The 18628-nt window shown below is 46.8% G+C and overlaps 2 protein-coding genes across 17 annotated transcripts in view; one reads left to right on the top strand and one right to left on the bottom strand.

Annotated features, from left to right (window-relative positions):
• The window catches only part of PDK3 (pyruvate dehydrogenase kinase 3), a 114708-nt gene extending 106095 nt beyond the window's left edge, over positions 1-8613 (top strand). For 12 of the 13 annotated variants that reach the window (XM_073901967.1, XM_073901957.1, XM_073901956.1 and 9 more), the window contains 3 exons: positions 3003-3210; positions 3694-3793; positions 4932-8613. The gene's annotated coding sequence lies outside the window, so the exon portion shown is untranslated. The remainder of the gene's footprint in view (positions 1-3002; positions 3211-3693; positions 3794-4931) is intronic. The other variant, XM_073901965.1, reaches the window with a different exon arrangement.
• Positions 1-18628, bottom strand: part of PCYT1B (phosphate cytidylyltransferase 1B, choline) — a 73436-nt gene that overhangs the window by 28249 nt on the left and 26559 nt on the right. For all 4 annotated transcript variants that reach the window (XM_073901970.1, XM_073901971.1, XM_073901969.1 and 1 more), the window contains exons 5-6: positions 9022-9164; positions 6292-6480 (exon numbers count right to left, since the gene is read on the bottom strand). In XM_073901970.1, the coding sequence (XP_073758071.1) occupies positions 6292-6480; positions 9022-9164 (332 nt within the window). The remainder of the gene's footprint in view (positions 1-6291; positions 6481-9021; positions 9165-18628) is intronic.

The following is an 18628-nucleotide window of genomic DNA, read 5'->3' as shown; positions in this document are numbered from 1 at the left end:
CTTCCTCACTAAATTTAAGCATTTCTAGCCTTAGATTTAAAGTGAGAGACCTGTGACTCTTCCTTTCGCTTAAAAACTGAGAGGCCACTGTAAGGTTATCAGCTGGTCTCATTTCAGTATTGTTGTGTCTCAGAGAATAAGTAGCCCAAGGAAGGGGAGAGAGATGAGGAAAAAACTGGTCACTGGAGCAGCCAGAACACAGACATTTATCAATTAAGGTCGCTGTATTATCTGCACACGATTCATGGTGTCCCAACACAATTACAATAGTAACATCAAAGACCACTGGTCACTTTAACAAATATAAAAAATATTGCATGAATTACCAACATGTGACACAGACATGAAATAAGCAAATGCTGTTGGAAAAATGGTGCCAATAGATGAGCTCAGTGCATGGTTGCCTCAATCCTTCAATTTGTAGAAAACACACTATCTGCAAATAATATAAAGTAGAGCGCAACAGAATGAGGCACGCCTCTGTATACACTGCAAGCTAAGTCCTGCTGAGCACCAGAGTCCAGTCATCTAGAGGTGCTTGTCCATGGCGGTTGTTAAAAATCAGGACACCTCACCTGTGTACAAGTTCCTTTCTAGTAGATATTGGTGACCTGGAGCAAGACAGAGGGTGAATGCAAAGATGATGACCAATGGCGCCAGTCCTTATTAGGTCCCTAGATCTGTGCCAAACCAAAAGGCTTGCTTAGGCCCCAGCTCTTGGATAAATGAATAGGGCTCTTTCGTAGAAAGACTGGGGGTATAACTCAGCCTACTGTCTGGGCAGTGCCCTGGGGGTGGTGGCTAGCCACCAGAGAGAGGTAGGAGATCAATGAGTGTCCGTAGGGTGGCGGCCCCAAAGACCAGGACACCAGACACATGTGCAATCTCCTCTCCAGGAGCTACTGGTGCTCTGGTGGGTGGAATAAAGTGTGAAGTTAGCACCAGCCCTCCAAGGTCTCTGGAGAGAATTATGGTCGGCCCTTAGATGGATGTTTAATTAGAAGCCTGCCCCTCCAGCCACAGCTATGAAGATAAGCTAAAAGATTTATTTCAAAGAAAGATGGGTCTCTAATCTCTTGCTATGCCCTGGGGGTGGTGGATGGTTGAGAATACTTTCTCAGTTGGTCAGTCTTAAGGGACCCTGGAGCGGAAGTCGCACTGGCTACCAGATCCAGGAGATCTCAAGGGATCCCCTTGGTGGCTACAAGACGGGGGTACCAAAGGAGGGTACAAGCTCCTTTCTGGGAAATGCCAGTAAGCTGGAGTGAGGTAAAGGAGAAGTGAAAGATGGCATCTGCCAGCCTCTGTCCCTAGAGACTAGCCCAGCAGGCTCCTAAGCTGTGTGTTCATTTAGATGCCTGCCTCTCAGGCCAGTGATTTAAGATAAGCAAATAAAATTCTTTCACAAAGAGGTATTATTCAGCTTTAAAGAGGAATGAAATTCTGATACATGCTACAATATTGGTTCAACCTTGAAGACATTATGTTAAATGAAATTAGCCAGATAAAAGGACAAAACACTGTAGGACTCCACTAGAGTAAGTAGTCAAGCTCACAGATACAGAAAGTTAGAAGGGGGATTCCCAGGGACTGGGGGGGGCAGATTATATAATAAGTACAGAATTGCAATATGGGATGATGCAGAAGTTCTGGAAATGGATAGTGGTGATGGTTGCACAACTATGAATATATTTAACGCCACTGAATGGTACGCTTAAAATGGCTAAAATGCTAATTTTGTTAGGTACATTTTATCACAGTTTGAAAAAATTAGTAGTGGACCTCACATCATGTAAATCTGTTATTTTTGAAAACCACATCATCAAGCTTTTTTAAAAACGGTATCTCCTGTATTAGATGCAAATGCCTGTTTTGTTTGCATACGCATCCACCCAACTGATTGGATTGGGGCCGGGGGTGTTTGTGGTCCGGGATGAACTAAAAACTTGGACCTGACCCAAGGTTATTCTCTCTTGGTGCTCCAGGAAAAGGTCTATGTTCATGTTGTAAAACACAATGAATGCATTTTCATTTCAAATGGGAAACAAGTCTATGGTTCAAAGTCAATTAAGGACGGCAGGGGTGCCTGGGTGGCTCAGTCGTTAAGTGGCTGCCTTCGGCTCAGGTCATGATCCCAGGGTCCTGGGATTGAGCCCCGCGTCGGGCTCCCTGCTCAGCGGGAAGCCTGCTTCTCCCTCTCCCACTCCCCCTGCTTGTGTTCCCTCTCTCGCTGTGTCTCTCTCTGTCAAATAAATAAATAAAATCTTAAAGAAAAAAAGGACTACAGTGGCAGATCATTAAAAATGATACTAAATGTTTTTAAAATGTAGCCTATGTGGCTAGGGCACAATGTTTAAAAGGAATGTGTCTGACACTTCGAACAAAAATAACCAAGTTTCACTAGGAAGGCCCTACCCCAAAAGCAAACCCCAAAAGCTGATTTAGTATCCCATGATCCTGGCTCCCTGAACCTGAATCCCTTGGAAATGAATAGCATTGCCTCCAACATGGCAACAGAGCTTCAGAATTCAGCTCCTTTAAAGCCTCTCCCTTGAGGACAGGCTGGAGGGTTTGTCTCTGAAAGACAAAGAGAGGTAATACTAAATCTCTGTGGGGAAGGCTTCCCTTGGAAGCTGTGGTTGGGTTACAGGCTGTCTTCTGAGTGAGTGAAGACTAGTCACAAGAATCAAGCACAAAAAAAAAAAAAAGGATCAAGTAGTTAAATAAGTAAAGCTATAGGTGGGAAAATGAAAAACCAACCTTTTAAGCTCTGATAATCCCATCAGACTGAATACCTGGGAATATATCCTCTCTTATAGCAATGATGCCCCCCCCCCAAGGCCCCACCTCCTGGATTTATCCACATCCTTGTGTGGTATCTTCCCACTATATCCACCAATTGTCTGTGTGACCACTACAATATGGCATAAAGGGATTGTCACTTCAGGTATTAGTCTTAAAAGACTATAGCTTTTCTCTTGAATACTCTATCACTTATTCAGGGGGAAGCCAGATTCTTTGTCATGAAGACACTCGGGCAGCCTGTGCAAAGGCCCAATGCGGGGAGGAATTGGGGTACCTCGTTCCCAGTCACAAGATGCGGAAGAGGATCCTCCAGCCCCAGCTGACCTCTCGACTGCAACATCATGAGAGACCCTGAATGATAACCACTCAGCTAAGCTGCTTCCTGATTTGCAGAAACTGTGTGAAGTAATATTTGTTTTTAAGTCACTAATTTGGGGTAATTTGTTACTCGCCAATAGATAATATCACCAGGGATACCATGATTTCTGCTTGCTTAAGAGGCAAGCTGACATTACCTGTCCTGAATCTAGATGAGCCAGCCTGAAGTGGCATTTTGGCAACGGGCTTTGTCACAGAGCCTTAGAGCAGTTTTGGTACATCTGTTTCTCCACAATTCCATACCCTAACCCAAGCGGGGTGAAGGAAAGTGCCTCCAAGGGACAGTCCGATGGTGGGTGATACAGTGCTGGTCAGGAGAAAGAGGCTTGGGCCCAGGCTCCATCCCAGTACCTCCAAACTCCAAAAGTTCATAGTTTTCCTAGGCCTTTGTTACTTTATCTAGAACATAGCTACAATACTCCTTTCATTGTTTGGTTAAAATGGGTAAAGTAGATACAAAAAGGCTTTGGAAAAGTTTTAACCTGACATACAACTTCTAAACTGTAACAGCATGGTCATCAGCACCACTTTGCACTCTGCTGGAATGGAAGGGTGTGGATTTTTGATCACAGTTCTTCATAAGCAAGCATGAGGTCCCTTGGGGGAGAAGGTAAGACTCTACCGTAGGGAGCAAACACAACTGCTGCGTCCAGGTAGGCAGCAGAAAGGTCAGGCTGGAGGAGGTGGCAGGGAGTAACAGTGGCCAGTGGTGTGCACATGGCAACCTGGAGGTCATGCCCTCCTGGAAAGAAATTTTAGAATGTTGTGGAAGGCCCAGCAAACCCATTCTGCCAACTGAATTTGATCCAGGCCCAAGTTGAACCAAGCACCATAAGCAATAAAAGGCTAAAGGTATATATCTGTATCAAACTAAATATATGATATAGAGCTAAATTCAGAGGGTTAAACCTCAGCATTGCAGACGCTAGAAGGTTCTGTGAATAGGTCTCTCTCCCGCACCCATGAATCTATCCGATCCAGACACATTTATGGAATACCCACTATAAAAAGCTACATACAGAGCCGCATACCAATTCTGTCATACCAAGTTCTGTACTTTAAGTCCTTCTATTTTGTACTTCTCCAAGTTGGGGGAATTTGTAACAGTACTGTATTTGCAGGTAATGCAGATCCTCTATTTTAAGAAATGAGTTCTAGTCCCAAATCCACAAATAAAGAATTATTATAATAATAGCATATTCATGAAAAGCAAATTACTTATCTTGGCGTTTAACATCCTTGTAACTATTCCTGTACTTTTAATGTCAACAGAAAAAAAGCAATGTCTAAGTCTGGCTGATATGGTAAATTAATGTTAATAACAGTTTTGACACTAATAGCAAGTTTTAAAAAGAAAAACCTCCAGACTCGAAACTGGGTTTCATTTCTTAAAAATCACCGCAGCTAGCTGTCACCAGACTCCTCTAGAACAATTCCAGCTACTATTTCACCTTCACTGGGAGCCTGAAACAACTAAAATCTATAAATCATAGACATTCTCTTCCTTCCCTGCCTATGCTCACTCCAAGTGGAGAAAATATCCACCCCCTTGAGTTACAATACCAGAGACACATTTCTCTGCAGAGACACATTTCTGAATCCCTATAAGGAAGTGAATACCCACATGGTTTCATTAAAAAAAAAAAAAAACAAAACCCACTAGCTGTTTGTCCAGCCCCTGAACATAGGTTGTGAAAATGTGAACTATTAAAGTACACACTAACGGGAAATTCTACACTTTGTTATAGATGCCATGGAAGCCCAGAGACCAAGTTCTGCACCTTCTCTTCACGTTCTTCCTAGCACTGTGCAAATACAAGCACATGAATAAATGGCCCGTGAATTAAGCTGATTTGAGCCGAAAACTTGAACAGGCCCACATGGAGAGTGAAAAGGAACCCAGCACTTGGCTCCTCCACTATTGCTAGCTCTTTCTAAAAGTCATTGAAAGCTCAAGCAGCCCCTTGCAAACCCTCTACCCCTCTCAGACTCAGCCAGTAGGACCTGATTGGCCTACAACACCCACCTCTATAATCATTTAGAGGCCACTAGACTTGAAGCAAAGCATCTCTTCCAACTTCTCAAACATTGTTCTTTTTCTATTACTAATTGAGTGTTTTACTTTTAGATAATCCTATAATGAACCAGCTCAAATGAGCAGAGGCAGCAGTGACAACCCATCAATAAAATAATTAAGCCGAAGTGGATTTTGTTAGAGACTTCTCATGTCATAATAGAAAATCTAGGCTACTTAAAATCAAGGAAATCAAATGGAATCGCTTCGTTTGGTTTTAAAAAGGAAGGCTAGCTTTAAAAGATCTCTTTGATAGAACCCTCATTAATGCTTTGACAATACTGCTTCTTTACTCTCGAAGTACATGCACAATAGAAATACCAATGGAGTATGAGGTGGTTTCCAGAAATTTCTTTTCTCTTTTCATAGCTTCCACTCAGAATTGTCTATAGAATTTAGAAGAGACCCTCTACACTTTCTCTGTTTTAAGATTTAGATCATGGTCTCAGTTCCCTAAGACTTGCATACTTTATCCCAACACCTATATACCATGGAAAAACGGGAAAATCGGGGCATGACAGCCACAGATGCAGGGCAAAATCCTACCTCTTCTTTCTCTCTCTCTTACATGCAATGGAAGAGGAAGGTTCCTGACCAAAAAGCTGGCCAAGGCAGCTGGGTTTCTGTTGCCCTCTTCTCCCCTGGTGGATCCAAGAGCCCATTAGCTTTATCTCACAACACAAATGCCATGACACCACTGACCCACTTGACTCTCACCCGAAAAGCTTTGCCTCATTTCCAACTGAAAGACTACGATGAGCTAAAGAACCAACCTCCGCAGTAACAGACATTCAACATTTACCAAATGGCTTCAAGGTCTGGACAAGAAATAGAAACAGCAGAACTGGCTCTGGGTGCTATCGGGTGCCTTACTGAGGGATAAAGCCGAAACTAAATAAATGACGTGGACTTGAAGCTACTCAGGCTGATGCCCATGTTGGACTGAGATAAGGGACACCCTTGAGTGGAGCCATGAAAATGAAGAGAAAGCAAAAACGTCCATCACTGCAGGGCCAAGTGAAATAATTACATACCCATGCGCCATCAGGCCCAAACAGCTCTAGGAAGTTGCCAATGAACTCCCTCGACTTCTCTTCCCACTTCTGAATTAGATCATGACTCTTTTCTTCCACTCTGTTGACAAATTCCTTTGATCTCTCCTCGACATTCTTGACCTTTTCCTTCATCTTGTCTACCTGGTTTTGGAAGCGGTACTTCTTTTCCTGGTCAAAAATGAAAAGAGATTTATCCCAGAGGGCATGAGAGAGACCAGTCATTCACACTAATGGTCACTTTATTTCAACTTGTGTTTGTTCTTAACCTGGAGAGTCAGGATGTTGCTATTTCCAAGGGCTAGACTGACGGGAGGCACATCTCTTGTAAGAGAAGTCGTTTGTCATGAGTCTACTTGGATATGTAAAATGAAATACAAGTGATTTTAATATTCTTTTTTGTAAACATCAGAGTTGAAGTCACTTATATAAGAACCAAAAATACATATTTACTGTTTATTACAGGTAGCTATTGGACAAACACCCCCCCCCAATTCTCCTGGGATTTAGACAAAAGTATGGATTGTCCATAGAATGGTCACTCAGAAGCCACCCAAGTTCTCGGTTTTACTGGGACACTGTTAAAGCCAGTACTGGTTGAAATCGGCCACTGGCTGGGCCTTAAAAGCCATGTGTGACACTGTAATTTTCATTGCAATGATATTTTCCATTAAGCTAACTGAACTGCATCCATTTCCTTGGTGATGAAGACAGCTTTTGTCCTGATAGCTTCTCTGGACTGAGATTTTTGTCCTTCTTATAGCCCTTATGCAGCAGTGCTATTCCCGTGTGCGTGGAAGGCCTTGTATGTTGGGCAAGTCACGGGCCATCTCTAAACTTCAGTTTCTTCCTCTGTAAAATGGGGATAATTATCATCCCTACCCCATCAGGTTGCTGTAACAATTAGGTCAGATTACGCACGTGAAGTGCTTGGCACAAAGCCTGGCATTTTAAAAGTAAAAGCGCAGTGTGTGTTGGCTGTTTGATTCTGATGAAGCAGCGTAAGCCTTTCCTCGTGTTACCCGATGAGAGTGCTATCAAACCACGAAAAGTACGTGACATGGAGGGTCTTCCCCTCCATGAAGTCATGATGTATTTTCTCCTCACAGGGCAATAAGGTTTTTTTCTTCAGTATACGGGACTGAAGTTCCTATCTCAGAATTTTCTTGAGACACCTGAAATATTGCAAAACTGGGGCAGGATTCCCAGATTCAGACCTTCCAAACGGGACTGCAGCCTCAGGGTGGGGTGTGAGCTCCGGGTAACATGCCGCTGTCAGGGCCAGCCCGGGCCAGAGTGACCGGCCGCCACCTCCACTCTGCCTGAGGGGCCTCGGCCAGGCCCCCTCTGAGCACAGTGTCACCTGTGTCTAAGCGGCGGGACTTGGACTGGGTGACTGGCCACTGGCAAGTTCCTGCCTCCTGTGAGGCCCTGTGCTTCATCGATGTGCCCGTCCGGCACATTCGACCCTGTCTGTGAGTGGCAGCCAGCCTGTTGGCATGGAAAGGCAGCGAGCATGTCCGTGTTGACTACACGGTTTCTTGAGCTAAGCGGCTTAGCTAAAGGCCGTTAGGAGAGAATGAGCGATAACTTTTGGAAATGGTTTAACATGCTTGGATGGCTGACTGGATTCAATTTAAAAGAACAGACAGTTTAAATTATTGAAATAACCAGGGCTTTATTCTCTATAAGATACCAAATAATCACTTTGATGGAATTCTTTTCAGCCACTTGTTCTGGTGCCACTTGAACCCCAACATTTTCTGTTCTGTTGCCCGACTTGTGTGAAGCCACGGAATAACCACTGGTGGACAATTAATAAACCCCTCATCATCTAGAAGGCACCGAGGATCGATGTGGTTAAGCTGCTGGATAGTTATGGCTGCACATAAGCATCTAGTTTTGTAGAAAAATCACTCTTTGAAAACCTACTGGAGGGGACTGAAATTCTGTATGGATGAAGGGTTCCTGTTTTAATCAACTTTGTCACCTCCTCGGAGTCCAGGCAAATACAGTTGTCCAGATGCGCTAACATCACCTCTGGCTGGTGGACTGGAGGTGAACTGCCCTCTTAGCTTTGTAACAGCCTGTTTTGCTTGTTTTAAAGATTGTTTTAACAGTTGCTCTATTATTAAACTAACAGCAGGTCTGTGGGAACAATACGGCACGAATGCAAAAGGAAGCCAAAGACTTTAGGCTTTATTTAAGCAGCTGTAATCTCTCGGGACAATAAAAAGAAATGGCTCTTAAGGTTTCTAATGAGCATCTGTAAGGCCTTAATAAAACGAAAAAATTTAAAACTCATTTTCTCTGGGTTTAGCTTTTCATTGCCTCTGCCTGCCTTCCTTCCCTTTGAGCAGAAGACGATGCTTGCCTTTCAGGACGGCAGATCTCCCAAACACCCTTCAGTTAAGTCTGAGAACTCTCCAAGACGGAGGTTGGAGCAAGAGGAGGGAGGCAGCTCCTTTATAAAACGTGGAGCTCACTACCATAGGCTTTGGTCGACTTATGTTAGCCCTTTGGACACTGGTTTCTCCATCTGTAAAATGGGGCTAATACATCACTGGGTCATTTTGTGGACTGCGTGGCGCTGGAATTTAAATTAAAACAAAAGAACACTGTGAGGCATACAGCAAGCACTCCACAAACGGTGGCAGTGCTGGCGTGTGTGGTGGTCGTCGGAGGACACGGGGTGGGGGGGGGTACACTTACATTTATAAAGCTGACATTTAGCTCCTTGGCGGTGTACCCTCTCTGGAGGTTGCGTCGGGCATAAACATCATAGTCACGGACGATTCTGGTGATGATGTCTGATGTTGAGATGCCTTCCGTTCTCTGAGTTGGAACAAACATTCCTGTTCAAAGAGTAAAGAGGAGATAAAGAGAAAAAAAAGTGAGATGGTCTCAGCTGCCCCATTTTCTGCAAGAGCTCTCGTTTCCAGGACAGAGTGGCAGCTCCCGGGCGTGCGAGTGCGGCTTCTGCATGTGACGCCAGCTGGCTGGGCCGGGCTCAGCTCCGTGCACTTCCTGCCTGCCCGCCGCCCTGGCCCTGGGCCCTGGGCGCTCCTGGCATTCGTTCGGGCCACGGCCTTCTTTCCTGCCTCGGATCCCCCTTCCCTGCCTAGACCAGCTGCAGCCTTCCCCCTCCTCCTGCAGGGCCCAGCTTCAAGGTGTTGTTCCTGGCAAGTCCTTCCTGACATCACCAAGCAGAAGCCACAGCCTCGAGGACACAAACGCGTCTTCCATTAGCAAACGCATTTTAAATACCTGCCTCCTTGTCAAAAGGGAACATTTTCAAAGTAGAGATCATGCCTCAACGGCCAGCCCCCAGCTCCGTGCCTTTTTCTGGCACATGGAAGGGGCTCGATAAATGCAAATTAAATGAGTCAGTGACTAGAGAGTCACCAGCGTGGCAGGCAAGTCCTCTGCTTCCCTAAGGAAATCTGCATCACATTCGGTTGAGGAAAAGACGCAAAAGGTACTATCTCGTCATCTCCCGTTTGAAGACATGCCTTTGGGATGCTAGATGATTTTATCTCCCTCACAAAAGTCTACTCTGGGATGGTGGTTTCATCACTCAGGACCCTTTCATCTAGAACACGTGCGACTGAGTAAAAATAAGCACAGAGGATGCCAAGTTCTAATAGACCTTCCTTAGCGTCCTCAAAGCTGCATTTGGGCGCACTGATACGGGGCCACAAGAGGTCACCCGTGTTATCAAGGCAAGGGTGTGGTTAATGCTTACACCTGTCGTCAACCGAAACGACATGTTGGCAAGTGAGGTCTTTCTACCCAGTATGATTATGGCCATTCAGAGATATCAGGGGTGGGATGGCATGACAGACAGGGCCTAGGGACAAGGGTGCTGGGTTCTCAGTTTGGAGACTTGGGCAAGACTCACACCTCAGAAGTCAAGTTACTTAACCTCAGTGTCCAAAACTGAGAAATGAGGTGACCGGACAAGATGACCTTGGGCTCATCTGTGCCACTTCCTTCTCCGTCACTCCCCATGTCCAATCAATCTCCTTCCACTCACCAGTCTACTTCCTAAAAGGCTCCCCGATTCACCTGCTTTTCTCCATCCTCCACCTAAAGCCATCGAACACCATCTAGTTCAAGGATTATATCAAGAGCCTCAAAACCAGTCTCCGGCCATGTTGATTTTTATTCCCTCAACCCTGGTCTACACGTAGCAGGAGCCACAGAGCAGTCTTTCAAAACAGAAATCAGAGGGCTGCCCAACATCTTTCACTGGCTTTCTACGGTCCTCAGGATTCAGATCCAAATCCATACCTGGGCTCTGCAGTGGCTTGCTTTACCCCTTCCCTGCACGCTCTCCAGTCTCATCGCAGACCTGCTCCCCAACCTCACTGCCTAAGCCAAGGCCCCTGGGCTCCACCACTGTAAGGGGCCCCATTCTCATTGGATTCTCTGGAGCTGGGCAACAAACTGAGCCTGCCTGAGCCCCACCACACTGGTCTTCAGCGTCCTGAGAGGGCAGGCCCCGTCCCCTCCCTGTGCCACAAACACACTCTCTACCTGGCTAACTCTTGGTCATTCATTGGGTTTCACCTTTAGCGTCACTTCCTCAAAGAAATCTCTCAATCCCTGGGCCAGCTCTTCTGGCTTCTTATTCCCTCCCATGGTCCACTGCTCTTTTCCTTCACCTATTCCAAGGTCTTTATAAAACAGCTTCTTCAGTACCTGCCCTCCCCACTTGACAATAAGCTGCATGAGGGAAGGAACTGCTCCTGCATTATTCTCCTTTAAATTCTCAGCCCCGGGTGGCAAGCGGGCACTGTAAGAGGACTACTGACTCTAAGTGCCTTTCCCAATCCAGTTGTAATTCGTTAGCCCTCGGTGGACTTGTTGTCAACTGAAACGACATGTTGGCAAGTGAGGTCTTTCTACCCAGTATGATTATGGCCATTCAGAGATATCAGGGGTGGGATGGCATGACAGACAGGGCCTAGGGACAAGGGTGCTGGGTTCTCAGTTTGGAGACTTGGGCAAGACTCACACCTCAGAAGTCAAGTTACTTAACCTCAGTGTCCAAAACTGAGAAATGAGGTGACCGGTATAGGAACAGGTCCCCTCTGGGGTGGCGCCCTGAGCGGGCCCCCGGCGTCTGCTGCACATGTAGGTTGCAGCAGCAGGTTGCCACTGCCCGTGTGTGAGACAGAGCATCCGCTTTCGAATGTTCTGTGGCTCGGAGCACAGAGCTGGCGTTTACCACTAGGTCCGAAACTACTCCTATCACCTTCTGAGAATATGGACTCGAACACAGAAGACCAAAGCGAAGGCAGAGGGTGTGAACATCCCAACACCTGTACCTAGACCGCACCCAACCGAGCCAGCTGGGCAGGGGGCTCTGGGGGTTGGGGGAACGCTGAGTGGTCCCAAGCCGGAGGGCTGAGACAACATCCTCACCTGGGTGGGGGCAGCAGGGAGCTTTCTAGTGAGCACTGTGTCCCCTCGTTCAGTAGGCAGGTACTTTTCCCACACCCCTACTGCCTGGTGAAACGTCCAGAAGATCCTCCAGCTACCAGCAGATTTCAGCAAGTCACTTAGGCACTGGTGACATGAGCTCACCCTTTCTGTGAAGCCGCAGAGTGAGGTCTCCGTGGCTGAGTGACTGGAAGTTGCAGACGGGGACAAACTTGCTTTGCTGGTGGGGAGGTAGGTCTCTGAAAGAAGCCGAGCCCTCTGCTGACATAATGAGGCACCCGGCTTCCTCCAAGTCCTAATTAGTGCTCTGCTAAAAATATTCAGTAATGAGCGCACTCAGAGAACCTTTTTGTCATGCTTTTCCGAATTGCAGTGTTTGCTTCTGGAGCTATTTTAAGCCACAGCCAAGCACATGTTAATGAAGGAGCCTCGGCGGTAGTAGGGCCGTACTGGCAGGAAGAGGAGGACCGGGGCCCAACCGTCTGCTTCATTTGTGCACCGTCCTTTCGCCCAGCTTTGCTGGACGGTTTTGACATGTACTCTGACAAGCAAAGCAGAGCACGCTGTGAAGTTTGATTCATGCCCTCGATATCTCTGGCTTCGTTTAAAGTGACTTTTGACTTTTAAAAGAGACCTGAATTAGAGGGCAAAAGCCCAGTGCGTGTGCTTAGGCCATTTCTGAGCATCTTTCTCTCAGGATGAATGCCCTGGCCTTCTCTGCCGTGGCTCTCCCTTGCTGAGCCATCAGCAGAGCAGATCAAGGGACCTGCGTGGATGAAGAGTCACACGTGGTCTTCCACCTGTGCTGCCGGGGCAAAGAGAACACCACCAGACTGTTCAATCTGAAGATCGAGTCAGGGCCGATTGAATGTGGGCACAATCCCCGTCCCCTGGGATGACTTGCTCATAACTAAGAGAATGTGGTATTAGCGACACTGCGGCACTTCCAAGGCTAGGGCGCAAAAAGCCTTGAGGCTTCTGTCAAGATTGCTAACTCTCCAATGCCTCCTCCTAGGACGCACACTCCTGTAATGCAGCTGCCACGCTTTCAGAAGCCCATGCAACAAGGAGAGGCCACAGGTAGGCGCTGCAGTGTCGTCTTCCCCCCACCCCTACGCTGAGCTCCCACTGCAAGCCAGATGCCAGGGCACCATCTGGGACCCCCAGCCCAACTGGGGCTTCAGATGATGGCAGCCCCAGTCAACAGCTGAGTACAGCCATTTGAGAGACCCCTAGCAAGAACCGCCCAGCCAAGCCTTTGCTGAAATCCTGCCCTACAAAAACATGAGCAAAATAAAGTGGCTCTTTTAAGCCACTAAATGTGGGAGTAATTTGTTATGCAACAATAGGGTGCTGGATCACTTTGAGTTAGGAAAATATTGGACCTGTTCCTATACCTTAAAATCGGGAAAGCAACTTTTTCTTAGCTCACTAGAGGCTACTCGCCCAGAAATAAAACCACCACCAAATGCATGCTTTTACTTGACAAGGTAGCTGAGAAACTGTCCCCCCAGGGAACGCTGATTCCATTCACCCTGGGTGAACCAGATACCTGGTCTAGATTCTTGCTACTCTAAGTGAGCTCTGTGGACTTGCAGGACCTACCAACCCAGGAGCTAGAAATGGGATCTTAGGGGCGCCTGCGTGGCTCAGTCGGTTAAGTGTCTGCCTTCGTCTCAGGTCATGGTCCCAGGGTCCTGGGATCAAGTCCCATATCGGGCTCCTTGCTCAGCAGGGAGCCTGCTTCTCCCTCTCCCTCTGCCTCTGCCTGCTGTTCCCCCTGCTTGTGTTCCCTCTCTCACTCTCTCTCTGTCAAATAAATAAATATTAAAAAAAAAAGAAATGGGGATCTTAGGTCCCACCAGACCTAATGAACCCAAATCTGCATTTAAAAAGATCCTGCAGGCAAGGAAAACAAAAGCAAAAATAAACTATTGGAACTACATCAAAATAAAAAGCTTCTGACGGTGAAGGAAACAACCAACAAAACAAAAAGACAGACAACCTACTGAATGGGAGCAGATATATGCAAATGACATATCCCATAAGGGGTTAATATCCAAAATACATAAAGCACTTATACAACACCAAAAAACAAACACCAACACCAAAAAAACAATCCAATTAAAAATGGGCAGAAGACATGAAGACGACATACAGATGACCGAAAGACACATGAAAAGATGTTCAACATCACTTGTCATCAGGGAAATGCCAATCACAACTACACTGAGATATCAGCTCACCCTGTCAGAATGGATACAATCGAAGACAGAATAAACAGCAGGTGTCGAGGCGAGGATGTGGAGAAAAAGGAACCCTCGTATACTCTTGGTAGGAAAGCAAACTGGTACAGCCACTGTGGAAAAGACTATGGAGGTTCCTCAAAAAGTTAAAAATAGAATTACCAGAGGATCCAGTAATAGTATTACTGGGTGTTTACCCAAAGAATACAAAAAATTAAGAAAGATATATGCACCCCGATGTTTACTGCAGCATTGTTTACAATAGCCAAGATACGGAAGCAGCCCAAGTGTCCACTGATAGGTGAACGGATGAAGATGTGGTACATATGTACAATGGAATATTACTCTTCCATAAAAAAGAATGAAATCTTGCCATTTGCAACAACATGGAAGGATCTAGAGGGTATTATGCCAGGTGAAATAAGTCAGAGAAAGACAAATACCATATGATTTCATTCATATGTGGAATTTAACAAACAAATGAACAAAGAAAACAAGACAAACCAAGAAGTAGACTTAACTATAGGGAACAGTTAGATGGCTACCAGAGGGGAGGGGGGGGGGGGGGGGGGGGAAACAGGTGCTGGGGATTAAGAGCACACTTACTGTGATGAGCCCTGAGTCATGGATAGAACTGTTGAATCACTGTATTGTACATCTGAAACTGTTAAACTAACTGCATGCCAACTGTACAGGAGGGGAGGGGAGGGGAGAGGAAGGGAAAGAGAAGGAAAGCAAGATCATGTAGGGATCCCTAGTCACATTTACATTTGACAAGCACTGGCCTATACCAGGTCCTTCACGGCAATTTTAGGGAAGGAACAGCCGGCTCACAGCTCAGATCTTAAAAGACTTAGAAAGGTAACCATCACTCCATGCCATAAACCATCTCCCTTCCTTCTCCCCTCCTACTCCTGCCATGTTCCTCAGCAGTCTTCCAAGTCTGAAGGTTTCCAGTTGTGGGGTTTCCTCTCCTGGAGCCCCTTACAGACAAGACTGGGATCTGAGAATGCCGGGCCTTCCATTCTCACCCAGTGCTCCCGACCACCGAGGGAGGGAGGCCTTTTTGAGAACATGGTATAGAGCTGACCACCAGCCCTGCTGGGGGTAGCATGGAGCTTCCCCAGCTGCCCCGAAGGGGTTTGAACCAACAAAAACACCATCAGGGACACTAAGTATATTATGGATAACAAAATACTTTTCTGAAATATTATCCAATGTCGTTTTCATTTCTGGGGATGATGTCTGTCCTGAGGCCCCATTCCCACTGATGTGGAGACCTCCATCACCTCAGGGGAAAGTAAATGTAGCTGAGAATACAGGACACTACATTCAGCTTTTGACTTCTAAAACTGGCTCTTTTGAAGGCTGATTTCAGAAAGAATAGTTATCAAAGCTAAGGCTTTCACTTGAAAGAGCCATGCTTTGAGGACTACAAAAAGGGTTTTCTAAATCCCAGAAGTGTCCCTTTAATTATGAAGAACCAGAGGCTGAGTGGACTCAGAGTATAGAATATTTTCCTGTAAGCCTTGGGGTGGGGAAAACATGAAATTACCCAAGTGGCAGCTTCCTGCCCTCCAGGCGGAAGAAAAACCCCTCCTTGCACTGAGGGGAAAGAATCCAGAGAGGAATGAGGGGCACAGCACAAGTGAGAGAATGTGAGTAGGACCTATCCTTTGCCCAGACTCAGAGTCACACCCCAGGGGCAGGGACAGGTAAGAGATCCCATTAGAAAGCCCAGAGCACAGAGGGGGGTGCCTGAGGGGCTCAGTTGATTAGGCGTCCGACTCTTGATTTCAGCTCAGGTCATGATCTCAGGGTTGTGGGATTGAGCCCTGCATCAGGCTCCGCACTGGGTATGGAGCCTGCTTAAGATTCTCTCTCTAAAATGGGGAGGGGCAGAGCACAGGGGCTCATACCCTGTTTACCTCCAGGACTGACATGACTCCCCCGACAGCCCTCCAGTAGATTATGGAGGACATTTTTAAAGTTCTCAGGGGCCCTCTGGGGGGACACTGGAGGTAGTGGAGATTTGGAATCAGCATGACCACTGGGTGGGACGCTGGTAGCAGAGGGAAGGGATCTTGCAGCAGAGGCTGTGGCAAGAGGGGGCCGGAGGGGAGGGGAGGGAGGGATGTGTCGAGAAGCATCAGGAGGCTATGACAGGGGCCTGAAAGCCACAGATGAGGGCAGAGCAGGTTTGATATCACACAATGAAAGATCAGCAAGAACCAGTCCCTCACCCCATGCCGGGCCAATACAGAGGCCCCAGAATTGTAGATCACCCCAGAAGAAAAAGGCTAAGAGTTGACTCTACATAAGTCCCAGGGCAAACCTAGAAGGGTCTGAATTACTGTAAACTTCAGGCATGGTTTTTCCTGTTCATCTATGGAAATGGGGGCTCCTAAGTCAGTTCAGCTACAGAAACGACTCCTGGCTGCCTACCCAATTGACCCTTCCCCCATAAGAGACCTGCTCATGGCACTTCCCAGACACTGAGTGGCATCTGGCTTCATGTGACATAGAGACTTCAGTCTAAACGACCCCACTCTGCCAGTCTCCATCTCTGCTCTCATCTCTCCACACCCTATACTAGATAAATGTTGGTTTTCTCCAAACACGCTGTACTTCTTCATACACTCCCACCTTTGGACAGGCCTCCCCGGCCTATTGAACATACCCCTCCAGAGGCTTACAATACTGTGATGTAACTGGGTGCCTGGGTGGCTCAGTCGTTAAGGTCTGCCTTCAGCTCAGGTCATGATCCCGGGGTCCTGGGATCGAGTTCCACATCGGGCTCCCTGCTCACCCGGAAGCCTGCTTCTCCCTCTCCCACTCCCCCTGCTTGTGTTCCCTCTCTCGCTGTGTCTCTCTCTGTCAAATAAATAAAATCTTAAAAAAAATATTGTGATGTAACTACTTATGTCTGTCTCTGCTCTCTCCACTGGGTGAGGGCTGTCTTATTCACAGTTGCATCCCATCTTCCCTCCAACAGTTCCTGGCTTGTTGAACACACTCAGGCAACTCACGGGTTCACCAGTGAGGGGCAACACCATCCAAAGATTGGAAATGTGCCGCCTTGGGAGGTAGGAGCTCCCCCATCACAGGGGATGTTCAAGTACCAGTTCTACCAGGAGCTGGCGGTGATGCCACGGAGGGCCTAGGAGCCTGGGTTTGTGACCCTCAGGAACCCATCCTCCCTTAAGAGTCTAAAGGTCCATAAGTACTGGGGAAAGGCCGTGGTGGCAGCAGGTTGAAGGGGAGGGATGGTGGGACCAGCCACTTTGGGGGGGGGGGGTGGTTTCCAGTGGTCCCAGAAACAGGAGAAGACGACTCTGATGGGGGCAGCTCCAGTATGATGGGTGTATTTGGCTTCTTGAGCTCTCTCAGTAAAGCCGATGGGTAACTCAGAAGACTAGTGCGTCTGGACGTGCCAGGCAACGGTTTAATGGCTGGAGGAAGGTATGCATGGATGCATCTACAGTGCCTATCGGAGAGGCATATGATAGAAAGCAAAAGAGCAGAAAACCAACCAAGCCATTAAAAATCTACTTTGCACCTACCTTCCAGCTAAAATACCAATTCCAGCCCATCCTTTCCTCAAATTTTCCTTGCCCAAGATTCTCAGGCAGCAATAGGCTTATGGGAGGTTTATGGAAGGTAGTCTGATGAAGGAGGGTGGACGGAGAGCCTAAGGAATTCAGGCTACTATGCCGCCTCCCTCCATCTTGGATACCTCCATTTTTAGGGTCAGGAAAACCATGTGACCCTTTAGGAAGATAGAAGTAATTACCTTTGCCCCATCTGTCTTTTTAAATAATCCAAATGGACAGAATCTGGGGAGGCTGAGTATTTAAAAAATCCTAGCAATGACTATTTTAATTCTTAGGTGATTACAGGAAACCCTGTGACATTGAAAACCTCAGCTCAGGGAAATAACAAGTGTTGGGTAGTGAGTGTATAGCAGAGACTGTTTTCCCATTATACATCTGCCCCCAAAGCACCTATAATTTGTGATTTATATTCTCTTGCCTTTTGTAAGACAAAGCGAGAGAAATGCAAATTCGCAGATATAATTTTAAAGATCTTTCATTCAGATCACAGCCACTTTTGAAACAAGTCAAATGGCAAACGCTTTTATCTTTCCCTGAGAATTTCTGAGGCTATGGTGGCTTGGAGTAATTTAGTGCAGGTAGCCAACAATTCCCTTTAATAAAGGGGTGAAGGACTCAGGGGCCATGACACCAACGAAAAGCAAACAGATTAGATGCAAAGGTTGATAGAATTACCCCCAAACCGCCCCTTAACCTAAATAATTTGAAAAACTCTACAAGACAGAGTGTGTGCCCAAATTATCTAGGTAAGCAGCTCTACTCCCTGCATAGTGGGAAGAGCCCTTGCAGACAAAAGACCTCCATCCTAAGCTGACTCCCCATCATACTCCATTAAAAGCACCCTCTTGATTAGCCAGCACTGAATGAGCTCTACGCACGCACCGGGACTATGCTGGGGATGTGAAGATGGATGAGACATGGCGGAGACCATGGCACTTCATTCTAGCTAGGGATACACACACACACACACACACACACACACACACACACACACACACACACACACACACA

The sequence above is a fragment of the Callorhinus ursinus genome, unplaced genomic scaffold (genome assembly GCF_003265705.2).
Source record: "Callorhinus ursinus isolate GAN/ISIS: 27379988/994484 unplaced genomic scaffold, GSC_fseal_2.0 scaffold16, whole genome shotgun sequence".
NCBI classification, from domain to species: Eukaryota; Metazoa; Chordata; class Mammalia; order Carnivora; family Otariidae; genus Callorhinus; species Callorhinus ursinus.
Note: the sequence above shows the minus strand (reverse complement) of the source record. Positions and strands in the feature narration are given on the sequence as shown.